The 27,239-nt window shown below is 48.2% G+C and overlaps 5 protein-coding genes and 1 pseudogene across 5 annotated transcripts; 5 read left to right on the forward strand and 1 right to left on the reverse strand.

The window, feature by feature from the left end:
- The first annotated feature begins 3,301 nt into the window (after window positions 1–3,301).
- Window positions 3,302–4,457, forward strand: LOC149108342 (uncharacterized). Its single transcript, XM_089296242.1, has one exon. The coding sequence runs from the start codon at window positions 3,416–3,418 to the stop codon at window positions 4,235–4,237; it is 822 nt and encodes a 273-aa protein (XP_089152368.1). The 5' UTR covers window positions 3,302–3,415; the 3' UTR covers window positions 4,238–4,457.
- A 1,316-nt stretch (window positions 4,458–5,773) lies between these two features.
- LOC149108343 (uncharacterized) lies at window positions 5,774–7,172 on the forward strand. The gene has a single exon (XM_089296237.1). The coding sequence runs from the start codon at window positions 5,774–5,776 to the stop codon at window positions 6,863–6,865; it is 1,092 nt and encodes a 363-aa protein (XP_089152363.1). The 3' UTR covers window positions 6,866–7,172.
- A 1,683-nt stretch (window positions 7,173–8,855) lies between these two features.
- LOC149108344 (uncharacterized protein F54H12.2-like) lies at window positions 8,856–11,009 on the forward strand. The gene has a single exon (XM_089296233.1). The coding sequence runs from the start codon at window positions 9,374–9,376 to the stop codon at window positions 10,754–10,756; it is 1,383 nt and encodes a 460-aa protein (XP_089152359.1). The 5' UTR covers window positions 8,856–9,373; the 3' UTR covers window positions 10,757–11,009.
- Window positions 11,010–13,218: 2,209 nt separating this feature from the next.
- On the forward strand, window positions 13,219–14,777 carry LOC149108345 (uncharacterized). The gene has a single exon (XM_089296247.1). It carries the CDS (start codon window positions 14,234–14,236, stop codon window positions 14,729–14,731), a length of 498 nt encoding a protein of 165 aa, XP_089152373.1. The 5' UTR covers window positions 13,219–14,233; the 3' UTR covers window positions 14,732–14,777.
- Window positions 14,778–16,658: 1,881 nt separating this feature from the next.
- LOC149108346 (uncharacterized) lies at window positions 16,659–18,475 on the reverse strand. The gene has a single exon (XM_089296240.1). It carries the CDS (start codon window positions 18,088–18,090, stop codon window positions 17,206–17,208), a length of 885 nt encoding a protein of 294 aa, XP_089152366.1. The 5' UTR covers window positions 18,091–18,475; the 3' UTR covers window positions 16,659–17,205.
- Window positions 18,476–19,835: 1,360 nt separating this feature from the next.
- Window positions 19,836–25,540, forward strand: LOC149108347 (uncharacterized; annotated as a pseudogene).
- The last annotated feature ends 1,699 nt before the right edge of the window (window positions 25,541–27,239 follow it).

Below are 27,239 nucleotides of genomic sequence, written 5' to 3' on the forward strand. Positions count from 1 at the left end.
TAATGCCCCGACAAGGAATCGAACCTGGGTCTTTGAGGCCACAACTCAACGTCTTAACCATTAGACCATCGAAGCGCTTACCTCTTTAGGACTTGGTTTTGGGGCTGTCATCGGGAGGTAGTCCGAAATTCACGGTTTTGCAATGAGGGCAGAGTATTTGGGAGGGTTTCAACCGCTCAGTGTGGAGGGCTTTACAGGTTCCGTGAAAGAATTGGTCGCAACAGGGCGTCAGGAAGTAGTCTCTGATACTGTGTTTGAAAGTGTATCCTTCCTTGCACCATATACATTGGGGGTTGGGAAATCGAGACATGGAGTCTGAAAAAATAGAGCAAAAACAATTTTTATTGGACACCACTACTTAATTGACAGTGTGGGACGTGTGCACGGCCCTATTGACCGGCGCCCTCTTTTTCTTCGGGATAACAATCGATAAACGATTTGACGTGATTGACACGTGACAGGGCCTGGTTGTAACCGTTTCCCAGGAAGACGGGTTCGTAACATTCGGTTTCCGCATTGTAGTACATGCCGTAGATGACACCGCAACAGGTTGCGTAGACGCACCCTAGTCCCCATTCTTTTCTGAGTGGTCCCGAGATTGCGCGTACGAATTTGGTGTGGTTCCCTTTTCTGCTCAATTCTAGGATGGGTTGGCGGCAGCAGGGTCTCAGCTGTTTGCATACGTGACAGTGGAGGGGTGATTCCATGTCTAAAATTGAAGCAATTGTCTGTAAGTGTTGCGGACCCAGTCTATGTGAATCACCAAATCATTGGTATCGTCCTCGTCAAGGACCCCCAACCTCTCTTCCAGCCCCAAAAGATCTAGTTGGTCCAGGGCCACCTCGATAAAACCTAAAAGTTGTTCTAGGTCCCTGTACAAAGGGGTCTCTTCTTCTTCGTCGTTCATCCACTCTCTCACCCGCTTTTCCCAGGTAGTCAACTCTACGTTACACTGCTCTAATACTTCCATACTCACTTGGTACTTCGAGAAGCCACAGCAACGAGAGTATCCACAGTCTTCTGTAATGGGCGCTCATACAAGTTGAATAACTCAGAGTGAAAAGTGAACGGTCCGACTCGCTTGTTTTATACACACGGTATAATGGTGTCCAGTCTCCTACCGTGAGTGGGTGTGGTAGGGGGATACCCCCCTATCCCCTGGGTCTGCGGTAACACGTGACTTGGTCTTGTTCTGTGATTGGCTGGACGGATCTTCATAAAGCGAATCCGCGTCGCCCCCGATCTTCACTCTGAGTGTCTTCACTTGTATTGAGCGCAGTCATGGCCTTGAGAGAGATTGGTTTACAAAACCATGTACCTAGAAAGCCCGAGGTCACTTATGAGGAAGCCATTGACCAAATGGACGCACCCTGGACCCGATTCTATGAGGACATGAATTTTCCCATCCGGGATTTGTTGTCGGGCCGACGCTGGTTGATACAGCTCAAAGACTCTAGTCAGCTGGAGGTGATGTTACATCAGATCCTGTTCTTTATGGACGAGCAAAGGGAGACCTGGACCCGAAGTCAGAGCAGGTACCGTAGAATCGAGAAGAGTTTCGGTAGAACTTTATTTAACTCGATCCTGGCCATTAGAAGGAACCTTGTATGGGACGTGAAGGTGAAGCCGCCCGTGGACCGGATCACGTTTCACAGACTTATGTTGTGCTACGGTTTCGAGCCTTTTCAGTCCACGTGGACGAGGAGACAAAAGAAGACAGCGAGACGTTATGTCAACGTCATTAATTTTTATTATAGTACTTTTAACTCATGTAATCAAGTGACAATGCGAGCGATGATCGACGCGAACGATAGATTACCCAACATGTAAATATTGTGAAATAAAAATCAGAGTGTGTTTTTACAAAAAAACTGTGTGTCTCTTTTTTTACTAGTTTGGGTTCTGTCCATTGATCAGTATGGCTTCGGCGACTCCTCGCGGGTATTCGTCGATCCATTGAAAGAACTTGCAGGTACGCTTGGGACACTTGAGATAGAGCCTGTCTGGGTTGGACTGAGAGTGTGAGGTGGCTACGACCAGGGATTTGCTGCATAGACATCGGAAACGGGCTGGGTCGATGTTCCTGTAGCAGGGGTGGGTCTGTTCTTCGACGCGTCTCAGGTAGGTGCTCACCTCTTTGGCGCCACAGGTCACATAACACTTGGTGTAGAATCTGGAAGAGGGGCATCGGTAATACTCCCACCAGGTACCACCTTCGGGGGTTTTAACTCTTCCATATTCCATGGGTACCATACAACGCGGGCAAGTGGGATCTTGGGTTTTCAGTTGGTTCAGGAACTGATCAGGGTCGAATTCCTCCAACACTTGTACTTCGGTGAATTCTCCTTGGTCGTCCACTTCAGGTGGTAATTCTACGAGGTTGTCTTTCTTGAATTTGTCGAGTCCTACGGGTTCCAGGACTTGCATGGTTCGAGGAGGTGATTCTCTTATCACGGTCAGGCATCCGCCTTGAATGGCAGGTAGCTTTGAGTCTATGAAGATAAAGATTGAGTTAGTATCCCAACAAGGTGTTTTCCCGTAGCATGGTTTCTAGGATGTGAGTGGTTTTTCGCGCGTTTTTGGGGGTCAGTCTTTGCCTTCGCTTGTGATGGTTACTTTTCATTTGGCTTTTGACTTCTTGGCGTTTGATCGAAAAGACGCTCCATGGCTGCGAGAAGCCTTTGAGAGGGACGGTGGTCCAACTGACGGAGTCTGGGGTGATCTCTTTGAAGAGGACGCGTTCGTTGAAACGTAGTCTGGTACGGGGTTTTTTGAATAACCATCTATCTAAGGTGGATTGTAGTTTACCTCCTTCTCCTTCTACTCTCTTGGGTAGGAGCAGTTTCAGTTTCTTACGCGCCTCCTTCTTTTTCTTTTTCTTTTTCCTGTCGGGTTCGCCGTGTGAATCCATGACGACTGCTGAGAAAAGTGACTCGTGATGGAATGCGTGGTTCGACTTTATGGACGTTTTTGACGACCAATCGGTGACGTGTGGTGTGATGGGATCATGTGACGGTCTTCGTTCCGATTGGTGGGATCTGAAAGGGGCGCGTGATCCGGGAAAGTACGGAGTGAAAAGTGGATCCGCGGCGCGGGTATAAAAGGAGCCCGTTTGACGCGGTGAATCATTCTCGACTTGCTCTTGACGCGGTGATGACTCATAGGATTTTGACTGACAAGGACTTTGAAGAGATCATTGAAGATCTGAGACGCTATTTGAATCGAGCTTCTGACAATTTGGATCTAATCGAAGAAGAAGGCAAGAAGTCACCCTATACGAGGATAATTAACTTGGAATTGCACGTTGTCGATCTCTTGTTCACTAGGCTTCGAAGACACCTGGCTGACTGGGGAGACCCGAAGCACCATCCTGAATTGTCGTATCTAGGGAGAAAGAGGTTTGACGAGGCAAGAGATGACTTACTATAGCAACTCGAACCAGATTCGGGACCTAGTGGAGAAGACTGTGGGTCAGAAGGTACACACTTTAGGAGATCTCGATGCCATTCCGGATGCCAAAGTGGACATGTACATTTTTGACAATCTCTTCGAACCGTTAGGTCAAATACCCGATTGTCTGTGGTCTTTCGAGCTCTTGATGAGACGTCGTCCTGACTGGGGTGGTACGATTTTGGAGATGATGAAGAGGAACGAACATGTTTACCTTTTCTGCGGTGAGTGGTGTCGCGTGATGTACAGAAGTGGTAGCGGTCAATTCAAATTCATTCATTGTCGGGATCCCTCCCTGGACACCGAGCGTGCCTGTTTGATCTCCACGGATCACCTCACGTACATGATGAGCGATGCCATCCGTGATCTGTTTGAACCCTTGCGGTTCGCTCGTGACCTGTCACGACGGGTGTTGGAGAACGACAAGAGTCCCAGGGTGGAGGAGGTACTGACTTTCAACAGGTGCGCTCACAAGGAAACGTGTCTGAAGTTGGAAGAGTTGATCTACGATATCATGCGTCAGCGTGATCTGTGGAAGGATCGGTTTTTCTTCCGTGCCCTAGAAGCGGATGAGGATGACCTGTGTGGTGAGTGTAGAGAGAGTATGCGTCAAGCATTCTATGTGAAGGGGGACGAGGAGGAAGCCCTGAAGTGGAGACCCGGTAAATGTGATTGGAGGAATTGTAAATATTATGCCATGGATACCTATGAGGAAGACTGTGATAATGAGTACGGTCAAGAATGTAAGAAAACGGAATATGTTGCCTACTTTTCAGATTCAGACTAAGTCTTTTTGCCTTCTTTTTCGTTTTTAGCCAATCAGAGTCGATTTTTCGTAAGAACCAATCAGGCACGACGTCTTTTGTACATATAAGAAAGTCGAAATAAAAAATTGGGTTCAAAATCATTATGTCTCATGCCTTGAGTTGGTTGATCTCGAGAGTGTGTGCGACCATGGCCGATCGATGGAGTTGGACGACCTTGTGTTCCAAGTGCGATAGAGTCTACGCGCGATACGGTAAGGGTGAACCCATCCCTTACGATTTCAGTGATTCGCCCTTGGAGGTGTTTGACTATACCGACGTGGAACCCAACGTGATGCGTTTTGTGGTTTATATCTTGTGGTTGAAACGGCAACCCGATTCATTTAAGAAGTATCTCGAGGTACGGGAGCAACGTTTCGAGTTGTGGAGACAGTGCGTTAACAAACTTTATCGACTATGAAGAAGAAAGGTCAAAAGAAGAAGCAAAAGCCGCTTTCGACCGGGACGTTACTGGGACGGTATCGGGATCCTTCTAGACCCGGTAGTCTGGGCGGTCTGACGCGATTTGCCAAGGCCAATAAGATCTCGGTACGACGTGCTCGCGAGGTCTTGCAGCGGGATTTGGGGTACACGTTGCACAAACCCAGACGTCGTCGTTTTCCCACGGTCCCGGTGGTGGTGTTTGGCATCGACGAGCAGTGGACGGCCGACCTGATCGAGGTGATCAATATTTCAAGGTACAATCGAGGGTATCGTTATCTCTTGACGGTGGTGGACGTGTTTTCCAAGCACGCCTGGGTACAGCCCTTGAAGAGCAAGACGGGTAAAGCGGTGACGGAAGCCATGGCAAAGATCTTGAAAGGAGGTAGAAAACCCATCAATCTCCAGACGGACGACGGGAAGGAATTCTACAACAAGACGTTTCAGGATTTGATGAAGCAGAAAGGCATTCATCATTTTTCGACGCGTGGGGATACGAAATCCAGTGTGGTGGAACGATTCAATCGGACCCTGAAGGAACGTTTGTACCGGTACTTCACCGTGAAGAATACGATGAAGTATGTGCCCGTGTTACAAGATCTGGTCCGAGGGTACAATCGATCGTATCATCGCAGTATCAAGATGGCTCCCGATCAAGTGACTTTAGCCAATAGCGAGGGCGTGTGGGAGACTCTTTACGGGAATAAAAAGGGAAAAAAATAGAGACGACCTCCACTGAAAGTCGGGGATCGTGTGAGACTGAACAAGAAGTTCCGACAGTTCAAGAAAGGGTATTTACCCGGTTGGACCGAGGAGGTGTTTGTGATACGTAGGGTGTGTCCTGGGAAGGTCACCACGTACAAGGTGGAAGAATGGGACGGCACGGCGGTCGATGGTACGTTTTACGCGCAAGATTTGCAAAAGGTGAACGTGAAGGATGACGATCTGTTCCGCATCGACAAGATCGTCAAAAGGAAAGGGGATAAAGTCTTGGTGCGTTGGAAAGGTTGGCCAGTCAAGTACGACAGTTGGATTGATAAAAAGGGATTGTACGTGACCCAAAAGCCAAAGACGAAAAAATGAAAGACTTTTACGTGCATTTGTTGAGCAATGCCAGCACGAACGAGTTTCCTGACAACAAGGCCAACAGTTTCAAGAACCGTCTGCCGTATCCGCTCCTATTTGGCTCCGACAAGGAATGGAAAGTGGGATTGGTGAGCGTGTCTTACCCGATCCCGCCTGCACGACCGCATCAAGTACCAGTCCCTCAAACGCACGACTTTGAAGACGACGACTACGTGTTCGGTATTGAGTGGACCATTGAAACGTTCATCTTGCAACCCGACGGGATTACGTGGTTTCCAGGGCGTTACCACGTGCCATTTGACGTCTACGGGAAGGAACTGAACCGTGACCGACACAAGGTGACGAGTGGCCGATCTCTCATGAAATACCTCATCAACCGTTTTCACGAACGCCTGTATCATTACATGGATCGCGCCAACGAAAGTCTACGCGCACCGGACGGGAAAAAATACTACCCCGTGTTCAGATGGGAGGGGAACGATTTGATTATTGATAACACCGACACGTTCCTCGACGAGTCCGGAGACAGAAAACGTCCCAGAGTGTTTTTTGGTCCTAAACTGGTCAAGAAGTTGGGTTTGATTCGCGAGGAATCGTTTTACTCCATTCACATGTCCATTAATATGCTCAAGATCTTTCCCGACGACACCGTCCCGTCTGATTTCAAGAAGGACTGGGTCAACGAACACGACCTTCGTTCTCGTAACTTTTGGGATTTGAGAGACAACGGGACATTACAGCTCAGTCCCTATTGCAACTGGCGCTTCAGTTACTTGGACGAGGAATACGCCAAGGCCTATCGCGGAGTCGTCGTTCATCCGGACCTCCCTCCGCCTCGAAGTCCCATGTACCTGTATTCGAATGTGGGTCGTAGCACGATCACAGGGAATCGAGTCACGGATCTCTTGAGAGTGGTCCCCCACGACCCGACCAAGACGACGCACGAACCGACTCAGATTCAATATAAACCCGTGCGCAGCAATATTTTGGATATAGTTGAGGTGCAATTGGCCGAGAACGACGGAAGGCTAGTGGACTTTGAATCGGGCGTGACCTCGGTGACATTACACTTTAAGGATGAATGAGTCTCCCGACGACTTTTACGTGCAACTGCTGAGCAATGCCAGCACGAACGAGTTCCCGGACAACAAGGCCAACAGTTTCAAGAACCGTCTGCCGAACCCGTTACATTTGAGAGAACCGGGATGGAAAGTGGGTATCAGCGACCTCTCGTTTCCGTCCGCGACGCGTAAGATGGGTTTGAAGAATTCTCTTCTGTTTGAAATCTGGTGGATTGATATGGTGGACGCGTCTAAAAACCTATACACGCGGGTCCCTGGAGTGACGCGAGAAGGCGATTTGGAATTCACGCCGAGGAATGGTACCGAGTTACTGAACGCGATACGAGATCGATACCTGCATAGGTTGGGAGATCGAACGGATGTCGACGTGACCATGTACAAGAAAAAGAGCAAAGCCGACGATCCCACCGAATTGCTGTACACGGTCATGCATCGGGCCGAGCATGGAGAATGCGTCCTCGACAACTCGAGAACGTGCCTCAGTCTCCTGATCAATGGTAAACGCGTCTACCCGCAAATGTCCATCGGCATCGATTTGGCCAAGAAGATGAAATGGGTCAAGATGGGAACATTACAGAACGGACAACCGGGTTACGTCTTGGGACCCCACTTGAGGAAAGAATTTCCCAAGGAAGTCGTACCCACGGCCACGGACTTGATCATAGGTCAGAATGACGGGGACGAACTATTTTACAAGATCGACCCGGACACCTTACATTTGAGTTGTTTCATCAATTGGGTTTTCACGGACCTGGATCGCAGTTACGCGGAAGCGTTCGGTCACAATCGGCGTTCCTTGTTCGTGTATTCGAATGTGGGACAGAGTATGGTGACGGGGAATCAAGTCACGGACATGACGAAACAGGTGCGTTACGATCCGGAGGTGGTCGACCTTCAACCGAGACACATCCTATATCTACCGGTGCGCACGGCCGTCTTGGACATTGTCGAGACTGAGGTGTCTGAGGAAGACGGACGTCTGGTGGACTTTGCGTCGGGTGTGACCACGATCACGTTGCATTTCAAGAAAGGATGAGTGATTTTTACATCAGCTTACCCAGTCACAGCAGTAAGAACGAGTTTCCGGAGAACAAGTCGAACAGTTTCAAGATCAGGTTACCCAATCCCATACGCCTGGAGGGACATGGATGGAAAGTGGGGTTGTTTAACATCGCCATGCCTGATGCGCACGTGACGCTGCCTTCCTTCGACGATTCTGGGGGTGACACCGTCTTGACCCATATGGCCTGGAGGCGAAACGATCCGACTGGTCGCATTATTTACGCGGAAGCTTACTTCTCCGTGGATGACATCAAAAAGGTGTTCTACAACGTGGACGGTATTGGACTCATGAAATCCATGATCTCCTATTTCGAGCGACAACGCGTCTTCGCGTTCAACGGTCCCAAATTAGGAGCCAAATATGTCGGAAACGATGGGAAAAGAACCTACATCAAGTTCAAGTGGGTGGGTGAAGACCTTGTCATGGACAACAAAGACATCGTACGTCCTCGCAGTCAAATCCCTGAATTCAACATCAATGTTGAACTGGCTTTGAAAATGGGATGGCTCGAAAAGAACGACAAAAGTTATAATCTGGGACCTAACTTGCAGATTGAATTTGTCGACGATGTCGTTCCAGACATCAGCGCCGTCGGGGACGTAAAAGACAAAGATGGAACATCTGTCTTTTGGAATGTCCACTCGGATAGAGGAGATGGAGATGTTTTAATACTCAGCATCTATTGCAATTGGCGTTTTCTCAACCTGAACAAAGCTTTCGAGGTGGTGTTGGGAAACAGTTCGCGATCCTTGCTCGTGTACTCTAACGTGGGAGGTGGAAGTGTGGTGGGAAATCAAGTCACGGATTTACTGCGAGAGGTCAACTTGATTCGAAGAGGCGAAGGTACTCAGTACTTCGAACCCAAACACGTTCAATATATTCCCGTGCGCAAGGAGGTACTGGACATTATAGAGGTGCAAGTGGGTGAGGCAACTGGTGAACTGACGACCTTTGGAGACGGTCATACGATCGCGACGTTACACTTTAAGAAATCATGATCGGGGGAACTTTGATACGGTTTCATCCCGACGGATACCAATCGGGGTCTGGCATGTTCGGTCAGATTTGGAAAGGCATCAAGAAACGAGGGCCAGGCATTCTCAAGGACGTTCTGAAGGAATCGGCCATGGAGGGTCTGAAAGGTTTAAAATCAGGTGGCACGGGAGGAAAGCCCAATTGGAAAGGTGCACTCGCCGGGTTAAAGCGGGGAGCCATACGCTCCGGGAAACGTAAAGCAAAGCAAGAGCTCCAAAGCTTTTTGGGTAGTAAAAGAAGAAGAGACCTGTTTGGATCATGATTCCCATCTACTCGAGACGGGTGAGACGTCTCCCCGGAGGGATACGCACGTATAAAGGGGGTTCGCTCTTCCGGAGACGCTCAAAACTCCCTGACTACCGGTGGGTACAGTCCGCCCTTAGAAGGAGACGAAAAAGACGACGTAGACGACGATGACGGACCTCGTGGCTCATGCTAGGTCGGCGGGGGTTCGTAACCCCCGACTGGACATGTTCACCACTCCTCCCACGGATCTCAGCATGTCGTCGCGACGTGAGGTGAGAATCAATCCGTTCAATACGGGGATCAACCCAGTGACCTTCCAAATCGATCCTCAAGAAGACTTCATCGACATGAACGAGAGTTTCTTCGAAGTGGAGTTGGCCGTCAAGACAGCTGCCGGAGGTAATATAGCGCAAGCGTCTACCGTCGGACTCGCCAACAATCTGGCCCACACCCTCTTCAAACAGATCAATGTGAGATTGAATGGTACTCTCATCAGCCCCCAGACCGATACTTACCACTACAAAGCCTACATCGAAGCGCTGTTGAACCATGACCGAAACGACGGTGAATCGATCCTGACACCAGAGGGTTGGTACAATTGTCTCGGTGTACCCAGTCGCGGAGAAGCCGATGTGATGACAGGCAATAAGTTGGATCCTACTCACGACGATTACAAAGCTTTATCCCAAGATCTCAAGAACATGGTTCAGAGTCGAATTCAGTTTTTTGGTGGAAAGAGAGTGACCTTGAGGTTCAAACCTTACCTGGAAGTGTTTTATCTCAGCAAGTTACTGGTACCCGGTGTACAGATCCAGATAGACATGTACTTCAATGCCCCCACTATGTGGACAGTCCAATGGGCCGGTGCCGATACTCTCAGACTGACTGAAGCCGACGTGAAAGTGAGATTGTTCCTGTCTCAAGTGAGAGTGACTCCCTCGGTGTACCGAGAACTCATGACCAGCATGAAAGGCGGAAGAGTGGCCACTTACCCCACGGTGAGAGGTGAAATTCGCACTTACTCTCATCCCAATGACAATCGTCATTTTGAGTGCAACAATCCTTTCCACAGTAAGCTACCTAATCGGTTAGTGGTGGTGTTGATGAAACAAACAGCCTTCAATGGAACTGTGACGGTCAATCCGTTCAGTTTTGAACAATTCAATCTCGCTTCCATCAAACAACTGGTGAGAGGAGAAGAGTACCCCTACGAGACCTTGGAGCTCAAACACGACAATGACAGTAAAGATCTGAGAGGTTACCAAAGATTCCTCAAAGCCTCGGGAGTCTTGTGCAGAGGAAAAGGAAACATGGTCCGGAAAGAGGACTGGGGACACGCCAAGAGATGCAACCTGTTTGTATTTGATAACACAGCCAATGGATGTTTGGACAGTCCAGTGTTGAACCCCAAGCAGGAAGGTGAACTGCGTCTGGTGATCGATTTTGGAGCCAATCCAGGCTCAAACCTGACCATCTTGTTGTACGGCGAATTCGAGAACATGCTGGAGATCAACGAGAACCGAGTCGTCCTCTACGACGTGTACCAATGAGACGAAGAAAAAAAAAATGGAGAAAGTAGCCTTGAATAATTTACAGTTGGATTATTTGGCACGGACGAATCCGTCACTCTGCTGTGTTTTTCACGGCACGGTCCCTTGCGATCGGCTTCCAAGGACAGTACCTCGAGAAGGACCGACCGCTTACATCGTGAACACGGACCCTCACGATAAACCGGGATTTCATTGGATCGCTTTGTGGGCCGACAAGAACAAGTGCGAGATCCTGGACAGTTACGGTCTGCCGTTGGACACGTACGTAACCACCGGACCGATCCAAGCCTGGTTAGACCGTCATTTCAAGTACCAGATTCACAACGGCAAGAGTCTACAGTCCCTATTCAGTCAGAGTTGCGGTAGTTACGCCCTGATGTTCCTGATCGACCGAGCCGAAGGTCGTGACATGAACGAGTTCTTGAATCGTTTTAAGAAAAACGAGTTTGTGGAGAACGATCGTAAAGTAGGACACATGTTGAAACGTTTGATCGTGGACGAGTTGGATTGGCTCAAGATTTGTAAAACCCCGTGTCACCAGGACACGTGCGGTTCCTCCAGAGGAGTGCGTCATTTGTTATAAAGTAAGCTGTTCGAAATAAAAGAGGTTCATTTTTGAGAAAAGGATGTTGCGTAGTGAAGTCCGATGGTTCCGTCGATTCTTAGAACTGTGTCGAAAAGAGACTACGAAATTGACCTCGGACGATCCTCTTCGACAGGTCATGGAACGCATTTTGGATTGCGACAGTTACCGTCGAGTCCGATTCATACTGGACCGGGAAAAAGATCATTGGCTTCGATACAACCTGTTCCACCTGAGTATCAGAGCCAGGATTCAAACGAACGCTAGTAGAGATTACAAGTGTTACCCGTATTGGCACGTTCTTCGCTACGGCAATAAGTCCTTACGCCATCACTTTGTGAGTGCATAAAAAGGTGCGACGGAAAATAAAATGGTTCATTATGGATTTACTGACAAAACAAGACACATCATGGCTCTTCAGTTTCAAGGGCATAGACATTTGGACGACGTCATAGCCAGGTTGGAAAAACGCTATGGAAAAGCGGGTGGAAAGACGCCTCAACCCAGTGAGGCTCATTTCAAGAAAAACCAACCGCCAAAACGACAGCTCAATCTTAAAATACTTCAACCTGCCAGAAGACAAGTGTCTTTTCAACCGCCGTCTGTCCTTGACACCGGTGAATTACCAGCGTCTGTGACCACGCGTAGGAAACGCAAGAGAGCGCCTGCCAAGCCGAAGCTTTCCGAGAAAGAAGATAGGAAAAGAAGAATGAAAAAGAGGCATTGGTATGAAGACAAGTTCGGAGATTTGAGAAAATTCGCCAAGAAACCTCGAAAAAAGAGATCGGCGCCTGCCAAGAAAAAAGGGCGTCCCAAGAGAGCCGCTGCCGAGAGGGCCATGGCCAAGATCAAGAGTCGTGCCAAGAAAAAACCCATCTGTTTCAATCGTAAGGTCACCCTATTGGGTCTGTTGAAACGCATCCCGGCCGTCAAGACCCCATTGGCCAAGTTGTTCAGATAAAAACGGAGCGTCTCGAAACCCTGGACCATTTCAAGATCATGGAACGACGCAAAGCGTTTCAATTTCACACTCCTTCGAGTTTGTTGATAGCGGGTCCGTCGGGGTGCGGCAAGACGGTGTTCACTACCAAACTGCTCTTGGAGAACGGCGACTTGTTCCAACAGACACCGAAGAGTATTCATTACTGCTACGGATCGTGGCAAGATGGTTTCCAAAAGCTCAAGAAGGGCGGGGTCAAGTTTTACGAAGGCATCCCCGACAGCGAACAGTTACCCCGATGGTTTCCTGGAGGGGGTGTGTTGGTCTTGGACGATCTGATGGACGAGGGTGGTAACGACAAGCGCGTGTTGGATCTCTTCACCAAACATTCGCATCATCGGAACATCACGGTGCTTTACCTGTGCCAGGATCTATTCCCCAACGGAAAATTCGCCAAGACCATTTCCCGCAACGCTCATTACATCGCGGCCTTCAAGAACCCTCGGGATCAGTTGGGGATACGAAATCTATTACTGCAATCGTTTCCCACGCAATGGCAGGAGGTGTTGGACACGTTTCGAAAGGTCACCGATAGACCTTACGGTTACATGCTATTGGATCTTCATCCAGCCAGTCAGGACGATCAACGCGTCCTCAGCCATGTGCTAAAAGACGAAGGATTCGTACGATGCCATCAGTTTGCGACACCGTCATGCTGAGGAGCGAGGTCGAGTGGTTTCCGCTTTTCATTGTCCTATGCAAGACCAGACTCAAATACTGCATGAATCCTCATGAGCTGGACTTCGAACCGATGAGACAGGTCACGGAATGCGAGAGTTACCGTCAAGTACGGTCCATCATAAACGCATATAATGGTGAAGGTTTCGATGATATGGTTCATAAGCAACGAGAACTCGCCGAGAAGAAGATAGAAAGAGAAAGGGGAATGGATAAAAATGAGCTCTTATGGTAGTGACGATTTCAACCTCTCGGCTCTGGAAGATTACTCGCCTTGGACTCCATTGACTCGAACGAGTACACCCATTCCATCTGCAGCGGGTGTGGGTGCGAGTCTGAACACTCCTCCTTCACCGCGATCGTCACTGGCGACACCACCCCTGCCCAATGTCTCGCCCGTCGGAGTAGGCACTCCTGGCTCGGGTGCGTCACAGACCAACGTCACGGTGGGTGTCGGCAGTGCTGGATCCGTGTCGCGCTCCAACGTCACAGCGGGTGTCGGTGCACCCAGGATAACAGACTCCACACCTTTGGCACACGCTGTTCGAGGAGGGAAACGACCTAGACGCGTCCCACGTCAAAATACGCCGACGTCCTCCAGTGATTCCGGCAGCCGCAGAAGAAGTAGCGCTAGTGGTAGCGGTGGAAGAGGCAGAGGCAGAGGCAGAGGCGGAGGCGGAGGCGGAGGCGGAAGTGGTGGTGACTCCACACCGCCTTCGTCGATTCGATCGGGTCGAGGAGGAAGAAGAAGAAGTCGAGGCGCCCGTGTTCTCGACCAAGCCCAGATGCAGCAACAATTGGAAGAGATTTTGCGCCAACAACAACAAACGGCGGCGGGTCGACGAATCGCAGGCATCACAACCACGAATACGATCACGACTACCTATAAGAACGGACAACGTCCTACGGTGACTCGCAATTCGACCAGGGTGCGAAACTGAGAACATCATGTTGAGAAGTGAAGTCGAGTGGTTCCCCTACTTCCTGCACCTATGTCGATGCTCCCGCTCTTACTGGGATGCGACCAGCATGGATCACGAAGACATGAAACGTATCGCGGACGAATGCGATAGTTACAGACAAGTCCAGGACATCCTGAACCAATCCGTAGAAACCGCCTTCAAGGACGAGATCTGGGAATACGCGCAACAAGCTAAAAGGATCGAACGTCCCGACAGAAAGTCAGACTACGTTTGGCACTGGTTGGAAAAGAGTCATGAGTACTTCGGTCTGTTTATTGGATGAACCTTTTACCTCTACGGTGGATTTGGACGTGTTGAGACGTTTGGATGGACTGTACGCTTTCTATCACAAGTATTGGTGGTGTCGAAGGCAGATGTTCGGTTACTACAAATTGTGCAACGCCATTCTCAACGGACTGGCCTTACTGACTGCGGCAGCGAGCATCGTCGTGGGATCCGTGTGGAAAGACGGGTACGTGGCGGTAGGATTGACGGCTTTCGCCGCCGCACTGAAAGGATGGAACGATTTAAAGAAGTATTCGCTCAAGATGGACATGACCCAATTCGCTTACACGACGTACGAAAAGACATTGACTGAACTGAGGAACTACGCTCTGGGCGGTGTGGAGGAATTGGATGGGTTTTTGATCAAGATGCAAACGTTGGACGACGTGGTGACGGATTTCACACCTCCCACGTACGACCGATACTTTCGAGACTACGAAACACGATTCGTTCACGCGCCTCTATAAAAATGGACACGTGATCCCTTCGTGAGTCATTCAAGGTAGAAACCCGACATGGTGAGGAGAAGGCGAAGGAGTAGGGTCCAAAGGGGAAAAGGTCTTGGTAAACTTAAATTATTTGGAAATTATTTCAAACTGAGGAGGAGCATCCAAAGGGGAAAAGGTTTTTTTGGCAATTTGAAAAAAGCATGGAAGTTGTATTCAGATGTTCAAAGAAGAAGCAGAGCGTCGTAGAGAGACTCTATAAAAAGGACACTTGATCACCTGCCTACGTCATTCCAGTGTTAAAGTGCGTGCGTGTCAGAACACGTCATGGTGGTGAGAAGGCGTAGGAGACGACGACGAGTGGGATTACGTCGAGTAGGAGTAGGAAGAAGGAGGGTCCAAAGGGGAAAGGGTCTTGGTCAACTGGTCGGCACCGTAGCCAAGACGGTGTTGAGTCTTCTCCAAGACTTGTGAATAAAAGAGCGGGACGAACCAACCGGACGTTAGACGTGAACGATGAAGCGGTTGCGACGACAACGTCGTTTCTTGACGAGCGTCCTGAAAGAAGCCAATCGAAATAAACGTCAACGGATGTTGCATTACGCCGACAGAGATCAGATCAACGCCATCAGCGAGATGGTTCTCAATTTGCTGAAAAAGAGGATCCCCATCGACGCAATGACTTATGGGAAACTGAAAAGACATAAAAAGGTTTTGCGCGAAGTGGGTAGACGCAAAAACTCTCTCAAGCGTCGAAGAGAGCATCTCCTCACCCAAAACGGAGCAGGGTTCTGGAGCGGTTTGCACGGTTGTTTCAAAGCATGTTGTGTACGGTGAAAGGACGCCGCGAAGACGGTTACCCGCTGGAGGGGATCGACGTCATACCCAATTTCCCGCCGAGAGAAGACGAGTCCAATACCATTCCTAAACTCGTGCAGTTGTTGCAAGATGCCAATCGTCGCGAAGCCCGATGGAAAGACTCGTACGAGTTCTTGAACAAGAGGTACCACGACCTGTATCAAGAGCACATGGCTTTAAAGTTCGGTGACTTCTGCCAAACCTGTCAAACGAAACGAGATACCACACCGCCCGGTGGGTGCATCGAGTTGTGCAGGGAGTGCGGTAAAGGCAAGCGAACCGTTCAAAGTCTTGAACTCGAGTTGGAAAAGAAAGACGAATCCATACGGTACTGGCAAGACTGTTACGAGACGGCCTTGAGAGAATTGTCCGAGTTTCCTGACACGACCCTGAGTCAGCAGAAGGCATGAACGAAGTCATGGTGGTACCCGTTCAAGAATTCAATCGTTTGCAAGATTATTACAAGGGTAAGATCACCCAGAGCGCCTTGTTGACCAAAGCGGGACGTTTGGCCGCCGAAGAAGATCTCATCCTGAAAGACAAACGTATCCCCGCCAGCATGGCCGTCAAGATGACCAAACCCATGGCAAACGAAGAAGTCAAACTAGTGAAACGTATACGGACGGGTGTACGAGGCACTCCCACGTACCAAGGAACGGTAGAACCCGAAGGCATGGCCGACGCACCTGTCGAACGTCTGTTGAAACAGATCCTGAAGGGAGTCAACCAACCCCCCGCAGCCCCCGTGATCATCAAACAAGAACCCGCCACACCTTCCACGTCAGGTTTCAAAAAGGAATTTCCAAAACCATCCACAAGCAAGAAGCCACCCGTGCCACCCAAACCAACTGCCAAATCAGCCCCAGGTAAACTCATGACCAAAGCGCAAAAAGATTTCTTAAGATCCCTCGGTGTCGCCGAGAAATACATAGACGACGACGGTGGTTACAGTCCCAAAGGCAAAACCAAGGGCAAGACGTACAAGAAGTCCAAGAAGACAGAAGCAGAAAAGTTACAAGAAGGATGGGAAGATTTCGAACCTTGGAGAAAGGGACTGAAATATGACACTACCTAAGACAAGAAAAAAACGTTGGAAATTGTAAACTTTATTGTTGATGTTGTAATCATTAAATTACACTCTTTGTTGTTTTTTCAAAAAAGTCTCTTTTGTTTTCTTCAAGTCTCGCACGCCATGCCATTGTGGTACAAAGTATCCGAGGCATTCGACGTCACAAACAAACGTTCGATCCTTATTTGGTCCCCGAACGTCGACGAAGATATGAATAACAACCTAAACTTAATCGTGGAGGTGAATTCGAACACCGAGAAAGGGGTGTTGAAATAAAACATGCGATACACCTCCATGCGTATATGATCGTACGAAATGACACTGAAGGGAAAGAACACGGTGCCGTGAATGTACATGGGACTTCGAAACTCCGAAGATCGCGCAAAGTTCTCCATCTCGCGGTAGTACTGGAACCACACCGTGACGGGAAGGTGATAAGGCAAATGATTCCAGGAACGCGTCAAGGAATTGTGCGTCTCGAAGGGTTTTCCATGGTCCCTCATATTAGCAATGTGGTCATGAATCATTCTGCGATGAGAGTCCACTGCGAAATGAAAAAATGACAGTGTCAGGTCCATAGTCCATCCTCATGGTAAAACGAGGGGCCGCCGGGAAAGGGTAAGAGACACAGCTCTCGAATCTCAATATCCCTTTGTCTCTCTACGCGTCTAAAGTAGAGTCTGAACCTTTGAATTCGGATCAAGTTATACGTATAGTATGGAGTGTTGTAAATGAACAGACGGTACAGATAACTTCTAATCTCTCGGGTCGGTTCCACGGGGAGACGCACACAACCGTGAATGTACAGGTCTCGATCCCGATACAGAGTCACGAAATTTCTGATAAAGGTATAATAACGTGTCCAAATGCCGGGGTCAATGGCATACGGCAAATCATTCCACAGGTACGAGCCCTCGTGATGGCAGTGATAAGGTCTACCCTCACTACGATATCGCTCCAACTCTCTATCCATTCTAACTAAACGATCATTCGCACCTGCCGTTAACTGGTACTCCTCATCGTTACCATCTTCCTCCATTTCCTCGTCGGTTTCCAACACGACCTCAGGCTGAATATCGTCGATCACGCGTCGGCAGTTGCCACAGGTCATAACCCGTCTCTCCATCTCCTGGTAGCATCGCCGATGCATGAACACGCCGCAGCAAGGAGTACGTTGGCACAATGCCAGAGAATCAATGTGAATATCTCTCTGACAAATAAAACACACTTGTTGAATCGGTGTTTCTTCGGGTAGACGACCCTGAAGGCGACGACTACGTCTCGGCGGTTCATCGTCATCGTGTGATCGGGCACGACGGCGCCGACGTACTCGTCTCGGTGATCCTTCGGGGGACTGACTTCGAGTACGGCGGCGACTGATGTGCCCAGATTCAGTCTCCATCACCAAAAAACCGAAAAATGCCAAATGCGCACCTCGCTTTATGTCCATCATGCACCAATCAAACGAAAAAAGCCGACATCACGTGATCTGGGTAGACCCGGGGGATAGGGGGGTATCCCCCACTCACGGTCGGAGACTGGGTCCAGGTCGAGTGTGAACCTGGGATCCAGTTTTTACCGTAAGTATAAAAAGATCGGCTCGAACCGTTCACATCACTCTGAGTTTTTGACTTGTATCGAGCGCTTAAAAATCATGGCACAGGAGCTGACCGATGAGGAGATGAACCAACAGATGGATCAACATGAAGCAGTGAGTATAACGTGCACCCTATGTAAGAAAGTCATCCTTAGAACCGAAACCTGCGCTCTTACCAAGTGCTGCCGTTACTACGTGCATTTCGATTGCTTCTCCAGGGCACTCGATGATCAGATGGTGAACAAGGGGGTGAACAACGAGAAGTTGTACTGTCAAATCTGTCACACGCCGTGTTATCTAAGTACGTTCGTAGCTTCCCTAGACAACTGATCCATGGAACTGAGACTCGTCGTTGCCTCCTTCACCCTGGAGTTCTACCTCCGTTTGGACTTGAGATTTTGTTTCGTTGTGTTTTGCGGTTACAAATTCGCACGACATCTTTGTCACGCCTTGTTCATCACCTTCTTTTCATAGAGTTACTGGGAACGTCTTCCCCCTGAGATGCAAGCCTACATCCTTCACCTCAGAGAGGCCCAGTATCTCGCCGAGAGGCGCGAACGTGAAATGAGGCGAGAGCTTTGTAACGAGATACGAACCTTCGCCCAGGTCAAAGCAGAATGGGGGCTAGGTCCAATCAAAATAGTTCTAGAGACATGTCTGTTAGATTATTGTCCCAAAGGAAGAATTCCAGGAATGGAAAATAAGCACATGGTCGTGAATGGAATCTACACGGACGAACGCAACTTCAAGCGAGCCATATTTTTAGGGTACGGGTTAGATCATGCTTGTCTCAGAATACCGGACGTTAAGAGATTGATGTCCTCACCTCCCACAGAATAGCAATGACTGGGATCGATTACCCCGTGAACTACAGGACTACATCATGCGTCTAGCCAGGAACCAAATCCTACTCGAGCGCAGAAGAAACAAAAAGTTACGACGTCTTCTCCAGGAAATAATAGAATACGGCAAACTGAAAGAACAATGGGGTATAGGACACATTAAGATTGTGACAGTTCGATGTAATTCACCATGTTGTACAAAAAAGAAGAGAATAGACAGATTTCCACATATGAAAATAATTGGCTGTTACATCGACATTGACGACAAACCTAAAGAAACGTATTTATCTTGCACTATAAAACAGGCCAAGAAACGCGTCCCCATAGAAAAGACTTTCATCTACCCTACACGTTATGAAATACTACACACTGAGAAACGTCCCCCCTCTATTACAGAGCCACTGGGATAGGCTACCGGAAGAACTAAAGTGTCACATACTTTGCCTAGCAACCTGGCAACACATATTCGACCGCAGGAACAATGAACTATTGATTAAACTTCACGAAGAAATTGTACATCACGATATGTTGAAAATACGCTGGGGGTACGGTCACATAGAATTAAGAACCAAAAAATGCGATTTCGACGCTTGTAATGAGATGTACGGGCGATTCAAGCCTGATCACATGACCATCCACGGTCATTATGTAGACATTCATAACCGCAAAAAGAAAGTCTTTTTAGGACATAATTTCAAAGACGCACTCCGTGATGTAAATGACAAAATAGCGTATGCGTTCTCAGATGATTAAAAAGCGATGTTCGTAACATTTGTCTCATTCCTGTCTTTTTCACAGAACAGACGGACCCACGACGAAGCCTTCCCCTTCGACGATGACGATGACTGGATCTTTGATCCGGCTCTCGACCGAGTGATGATCCAAACAGGAGGTGGTAGTACAAGACCCCTCCTAGAATTTGAATTAAGACCCGTAGGCGCTCGACGTAACTGGAGAAATGTCCTCAACAAACAACGATTCGAAGCCACGCTCAGACAACACAGAGACGTGACTCCCAGGGACAATCTAGGCCAAGAATTGACTCACGCCCTTCAACGATCCATCGAGCAACAAATCGCTCAGGATCCTACCCTGACACCCAACTCCACGGTCCATTTCACCATGCAGTCCAGTGCCTTCACGCACGCCTTTCAATCCACCACCTTCACCGTGCGCGAATTCGAAGAAGGGAGTGAAAGACTAGACACTTATCTCCAGTCTCTCGCGGCCAAACTCAACTCCAACGAAGAATTCACCCCCGACGACACGTTTACCATGGAAACAACCTTCATACGCACCCCAGGTCCAGGGCGTGGTCACGGAAAACGATACAAACCGAGTTGTGCGGCCGTACGGGGAATCGTCAAACGGTCGCGCGTGACCATCAAAAACAAAGACAATCTATGCTGCGCTCGCGCCATCGTCACCATGAAAGCCCTGGCAGATGCGAACGGAAATTCGCGCGACCCCGATTACCACAACCTCAAACAGGGGCTGCCCGTCCAAGAGCGATTGGCCAAAGAACTCCACCGTCTAGCCAACGTCCCCGAAGGACCTTGCGGCATTCCAGAACTGCAGCAGTTTCAGGCCGCGTTACCTGGGTACCAGCTCAAAGTCCTTTCCATCGACCCACCCCACATGCTCATCTATGCGGGACCCGAACCCTCGGACAAGATCATTCGACTCGTCAAAGAAGACAGTCACTACGACGGATGTAACTCGTTTAGTGGGTTCCTCAACAAATCCTACTTCTGCGACGAATGCAATCGAGGATACGATCACGACAACTTTCAACGTCATCCCTGCCACGGTAAATGGTGTCCCGCCTGCAAACGAAAGGACTGCCCCGATTTCATCGAAGTCAAACGGCCCCTAGCACGAGGCAAGTTTCCTGCACCCACCTCCATCTGCCGATTGTGCCACAGAAAATTCTTCGGAGCCCAATGCTACAACTACCACCTGCAACGGCGGAGCCTCAACATTCCATCCATCTGCGACACTTACAAAAAGTGTCCAGACTGTTGCCACGTCTACGAACCAAAAGATAGGAACAGGCGAGGAGGTGACCGTTTCACCCCAGATCACGTATGCGGATGGGGCGAATGTCACATCTGCGAAAAGAAAGTCTTTCTGCCGACGCACCGATGTTACATCCAACGCATCCCCGAAGACGAAGACGAGCCCAAAAAGAAACGCGTGCCGCGCGACGAAGTCAAAGGTCGTCCCTTCGAAGAACCCGAACCCAATGATCCAGACACACGCGTCTGGGTAGCCAGAGATCCGCCCCTTCAAGTGTACTGCGACTACGAGGCCATCACCGACGCCGAAGGGAATCAGACACCCATTCTACTCTGCCTAGAAGACGATGAAGAGGATCAATTCTGCTCCTTCTACGGTCCCAACTGCACCGCTGACATGTTCGACCACCTGGAATCCCTCGCCGTCGACGTGGACGGAGACGATTGGGACGTCATCGTCCTCTTTCACAATCTCAAAGGCTACGACGGGATGTTCATCTTACAACACTGTTACGCCACGCATCGAGAAGTCACAGACCAAATCACCGTAGGCACCAAGATACTGTCCCTGAGATCCGACAGACTGACTTTCAAAGATTCCCTATGCTTTCTCCCGTTCCCGCTGGCCAACTTTCCCGCCACCTTCGGAATCCACGAACTGTGCAAGGGATTCTTCCCACACAAATTCAACACCCTAGAAAATCAGGAATACGAAGGACCCATGCCCCCGCGAGACATGTACGATCCAGACGGCATGTCCGCCAAAAAGAAAGCCGAATTCGAACACTGGTACCAAGAGAAAGTCAACGATAACTACCATTTCGTACTAAGACAAGAAATGGAAGCCTACTGCGAGTCGGACGTCAAACTCCTCAAAGCAGGCTGCCAAAAGTTCCGGCAAGAATTCAAACAAAAAGCGGACTTTGACCCCATGGAGAAATGCGTCACCATCGCCTCCGCCTGCAACCGATTCTGGCGCAAGAAACTCGTCCCACCCAACACCATCGCCTCCAGGCCACCTCGAGGATGGCACGGCGCCCGATCCAATCAGTCCGTCAAAGCCCTGAAATGGCTAGCCTGGCAAGAACACTTGTTACAACACACGGACCAAGGCGATCGTATCCTTACGGTCCGAAACGGAGGTGAAGTCCGACTAGCCAATCATCTCGTGGACGGATACGATCCAACCACTCGAACCGTCTACGAATTCCACGGATGTCTATGGCACGGATGTCCTCGCTGTTTCCCTCGAAAACGCGACCGATACCCCATCTACCACACCGATCGCACCCTACATGAAGTCCACACTCCGCAAACACGACCTTCTCAGTCTCCAAGGCTACCAGCTCTGCGTCAAGTGGGAATGCGACTGGGATCTAGAAGTCAAAACCGACCCAGAGCTCCGTCGGTTCCTAGACACGTTCGAAATCGTCGAACCGCTCGAGCCCAGAGAAGCCTTCTTCGGAGGGCGCACGAACGCCATCAAACTGCATCACGTGACCGACGTGACCCAAGGAGAACAAACCAAGTACGTCGACGTAACCTCGCTCTACCCATGGGCCAACAAGGAAGGCGAATACCCCATAGGACACCCTCAAGTCATCGTCAACCCACAAGATCAAGACATCCACCACTACTTCGGTATGGCCAAAGTGGACATACTGCCGCCTCACGAACTACACCATCCCGTTCTACCTTTCAGGCACGGAGGTAAACTCACCTTCCCACTCTGCCGGTCGTGCGTGGAACACGAAATGACCAAACCACTCCTAGAGAAATCGCATCACTGCCCTCACACGGCCGAGCAACGCACGCTACGAGGGACCTGGTGCACACCCGAAATCCAGAAAGCCGTTGCCACGGGATACACGCTCAACAAAATACACGAAGTCCACCATTTCCCGCCAGAACAACGCCGTAAAGGACTCTTCGCCGATTACGTGAACACCTGGCTAAAAATCAAACAGGAATCCGCTGGCTACCCAAACTGGTGTAACACCCCCGAAGACAAGGCACGGTACGTGCAACAATACCAACAGAAAGAAGGCATCGCTCTCGATCCGACCATGATCCAGAAAAATCCAGGACGCAAAGCCACTGCCAAACTCATGCTCAACTCTTTCTGGGGCAAGTTCGGCGAAAACCTACACAAACCCACCACCCAAGTCGTCTACAACGCCACGCAACTCTTCGACCTCGTTTCCAATCCCTTCAACGACATACGACAAGTCAGAATCGCCAACGACGAAGCCCTAGAAGTCGTCCACGCCGAACTCAAAGACAACCAACCCGATAACGGACGAATCAACATCTTCGTCGCCGCTTTCACCACCTGCTGGGCGCGTCTCAAATTATACACCTACCTGGAACTGTTAAAACAACAAGTTCTCTACTTTGACACCGACTCCGTCATCTACTCGCACAAACCAGGCCAAGCCGATGTTCCGTTAGGCGATTACCTGGGAGAGATGACCAACGAACTCGACGACGGCGATTTCATCACAGATTTCACTGCCGCTGGACCCAAAAATTACGGTTACAGAACCCACCAAGGCAAAGTCTGCTGCAAAGTCAGAGGCTTCTCACTCAATGTACGAGGATCCAGGCAACTCAATTATGACGTCATGCGACAAAATCTACTCGACGAACTCACACAACCTCTCGAGCAACGACGCAACATCCACGTTGTCAACCCCAACTTCTTCTGGAGAAACCCAGCCACCAAACATCTCAAAGTCATCACACGGACTAAACGATACGGACTCGTCTTCGACAAACGCGTCGTAGACACGAACACTTTCATGTCGTTTCCATACGGATACACACCATTGTAATTTTTTACTTCCTGTAATCAATAAAAATCAATTTTGAAACTCACTTCCTGTCTATCTCCTTATTTGGGCATGCGCGTGACCTGTGACGTCACGGGCGCCATGTTTTGCTACCAAAGGGGCCATCTTGGATTTTAAAATTTAAGAGAATGTATGGGAAAAACTTGGTCACGTGGTATAATCCCTGGCTCCTGATTGGTTACTGCCCCAATGGGCGCTATTGACTACTGTCAATCGTGCGTCTGTCCTCTAATAGATCATAGGCGAGAACCAATCAAAATGCGAGAATTACTTGGATTATTATATAAATTAAATTAAAGCTTATAGAGCTGGCTATCAAACTATACCAAGAATTTTGAAATAAGATGAATTGTCAAATTTTTTATGACCTTTAAATGCGAGCGTCCGATTCACCTTTTGATAGCTACAGACCAAAGGGAATTTTGTTTTTTCGCTTCATTTAATTTGTCCCTCAGTTTCCGGACCCAAAGCGCCAAAATGACGTGTCTGCTATTTGCCATATTCAATTTCAGTGAAAAGCTACAGAACATTTTCGAATTAGGATTAAAAAAAATATGGAGTAATCGAAGAAAAATCACTCTCCGAGAAAAATTATTTAGAAATAAAAAAATTCGCAGACAGATTATTGTTGTTTATATGTTAACCTAGCTACTGTCCAAAGTTTTGAGGGCAGACGACCAAATTGCAGGGGAAACGGGAGGCGGGAAATGGGAGGCGTGGTGGCCTCATGATTAGTGCGCTCGTCTCCGGATCGAGCGGTCTGGTTTCGAGCCCTGGCCGGGAACATTGCGTTGTGTTCTTGGGTAAGACACTTTATTTTTTAAAAAGACAAAAATAAATAAATGAATAAAGTGCAAGACATGCTGAAAAAAACTTTAAATTGATGCTTAGTTAAGAAGAGGCATTATATTTTCCCATTTTTTGTAGCGCTTATGGAGCCTGTCATTTCTTTTGGCAATTTTTCTCTGTCATAAACTAATTTGATCTTTTCAAATAAAACTCTTAACGTTGGTTTAGTTTTGTCCAATTTACATTTATAAGTAAAATATTTAGCAATGAGTATTACGTGATTCAAAATAGCAAAATCTTCATTGTCATCAAATACGCCAAACAGAATATTAATTAGTGTTGACGTTTCCATGGATATGTTTTGTTTACTAATCCAAGATGAGAATGCAAGCCAAAAGTTTTTTGTTATATTACAATGAAAGAGTAAATGCTCAAGGGATTCATCTTCTTTCTGACAAAACGTGCACAAAGGTGATTCTATCATTTTAAAACGGAACAACTTATCATTGGTGTATACGTTATCGTTCAGTATTTTATATTGGAACTCTGATTTTTGTTTCTACTGTGACGGTAAACGGTAAAGAATAGATTTTTTCCAATCAACCACAAGATGGGGATATTTGTTTTTCATCTTTTTGGCACAGGGAGGAGTTTGCTGTCGTGAAAATTTTCTTTTGTTTTGTTTTTAATTCTTTTCTGTTGGATCGCACATCCTGGACAGTGTACATTTGACCATTTGATTGACATTTATCACGTGATTTTGTATATGTATGATTCATTTTTTTCGACAGACATTTCAGAGTAAGAATAAATTCGAAGTCAAACGATATTTGCGATGTTTTATTCACGATATTTGCTTTTTAGTTTTAAATTTGTTCTACAGTAACTTTGATGTTACTTTGGACAAATCGATTTCAGTTTCATCCAATTCAATATATATTTTATCTCCGAGTCAGTGTTGTTGTGATATCAATTATTTGCATTAGGAAACAAATGTAACAATAGATCTCGGCCGAGTAAGCCAGAAGGAAAATATAATCTAGTAGTACAGAAGTAATCACTTTGCCACCATAAATATGTCAATGCAGACGACGTAGAGAAGAGATCACACCACCTGGACTTTGAATCCTTAGTTTAAATCATCGATAAAAGTTAAAAATATTTCTCACTCTTTGAGGGAGTTGTTGAAAAGTGCCCAAAATTTGGTCGAAAGTGAACCTCTCAGGGCCCCCTAAGGGGCTGATATCCAGAACTCGCATGGAAAACGATCAATGAAGCTAAATCTGCTAAAACTTTGGCATTTTGCTCAAGTCTGTATAAGGACTTTGGATTTTTAGGAAAATCGGCCAACCCCCATTTCCAAGTCTGCCCCGCTTTCTCAGGCAGATACGCTCAAGATGAACGCCTGTCTCGCGTATTATTTCACACAAAGCCATCTTTGAGCAGTCCGGAAAATTTGACAGCTGGTTTAAATGGTTATTACTTTTTCAATCGACAACATTCGGTAATGCATCAGTCAATTCCAGCAGTGCCCATCCCCCCCCCCCCCCGGGCTAACCCCCGGGCATTAGCATTTTTCTAAAAAAATGGGAAATTCCCCGGGGTGGGGAAACATTAGCTGTCTAAATGCCCCGGGGGGGGGGGGAGGGACGAAGAAAGAGGGCAAATACCCCGTCCCCGGGATCGTCGCCATCCAACACCGCAGTTTTTTAATTAATCAGTGAATACAACGGTCAACTGTTCAGTATTGTAATGCAACGGTAAGACTTCAAGGACAACAGTACGTGTCAGTTGATTCTGATTATGTTTATTTCTTTATATTTGTTTTTAACAGTTTGCTAGAGGATAGCTGGGATTGCGGCGGACGTGCCCCCAGCCGCGAGCGATGATAGGCGCCTGTATTCGCAGGCTACTTTTTCTGTGAAGAATCAAGACATTTTAAATGATGATGCATTGCATTTTAAGCTAGCAAGATCTGTCTTCAAGATCGCATCATTTGAATTCGCAAACCTTAAGTATTTTAACTCCACATTCATGAATTTAAAAAATGCTAGGCTAGTTTTGAATGCGAAATGCGAAATAGTCGTGCTCACGTCAGTTATTGTTTTTTGATAAACAAAATATAGTTCACCTTGTCGCTTATATTTATATGCTTACAAGTAATGAAGAAATGTCTAAAATTGAGAAAACATAACTTTAAAAACAAGTTTCTCTAGTCCCTGACGGACAAGCCATTGTTCGACAAACGCCTCGTCTTTCCCGATGAACTCATCCATGGCACTTTCCAAAACACGTGTGTCGAATGCTCGGGGGTCGCCCCGGGGTACGCAAATGCCCAGCCCCCGGGCCGCGATAAAACTGCGGATGCCCCACCCCCGGGACTGACAACTTGAGCAAATGCCGCACGATTGCCCGGGGGGGGGGGGATGGGCACTGCTGGAATTGACTGATGCATAATTCTGAAGACAGGCATTATCGATTAATAGCGATTTTAGTCAATCGAT

This window comes from Orbicella faveolata, unplaced genomic scaffold, assembly GCF_042242905.1.
Source record: "Orbicella faveolata isolate gen_17 unplaced genomic scaffold, um_ofav_v1 contig_26, whole genome shotgun sequence".
NCBI classification, from domain to species: domain Eukaryota; kingdom Metazoa; phylum Cnidaria; class Anthozoa; order Scleractinia; family Merulinidae; genus Orbicella; species Orbicella faveolata.

Bases quoted from the DNA above. Each gene is read 5' to 3' on its own strand.
- LOC149108345 (XM_089296247.1), top strand. From the start codon at position 14,234: ATGAGTACTTCGGTCTGTTTATTGGATGAACCTTTTACCTCTACGGTG.
- LOC149108346 (XM_089296240.1), bottom strand. From the start codon at position 18,090: ATGATGGACATAAAGCGAGGTGCGCATTTGGCATTTTTCGGTTTTTTG.
- LOC149108343 (XM_089296237.1), top strand. From the start codon at position 5,774: ATGAAAGACTTTTACGTGCATTTGTTGAGCAATGCCAGCACGAACGAG.
- LOC149108342 (XM_089296242.1), top strand. From the start codon at position 3,416: ATGACTTACTATAGCAACTCGAACCAGATTCGGGACCTAGTGGAGAAG.
- LOC149108344 (XM_089296233.1), top strand. From the start codon at position 9,374: ATGACGGACCTCGTGGCTCATGCTAGGTCGGCGGGGGTTCGTAACCCC.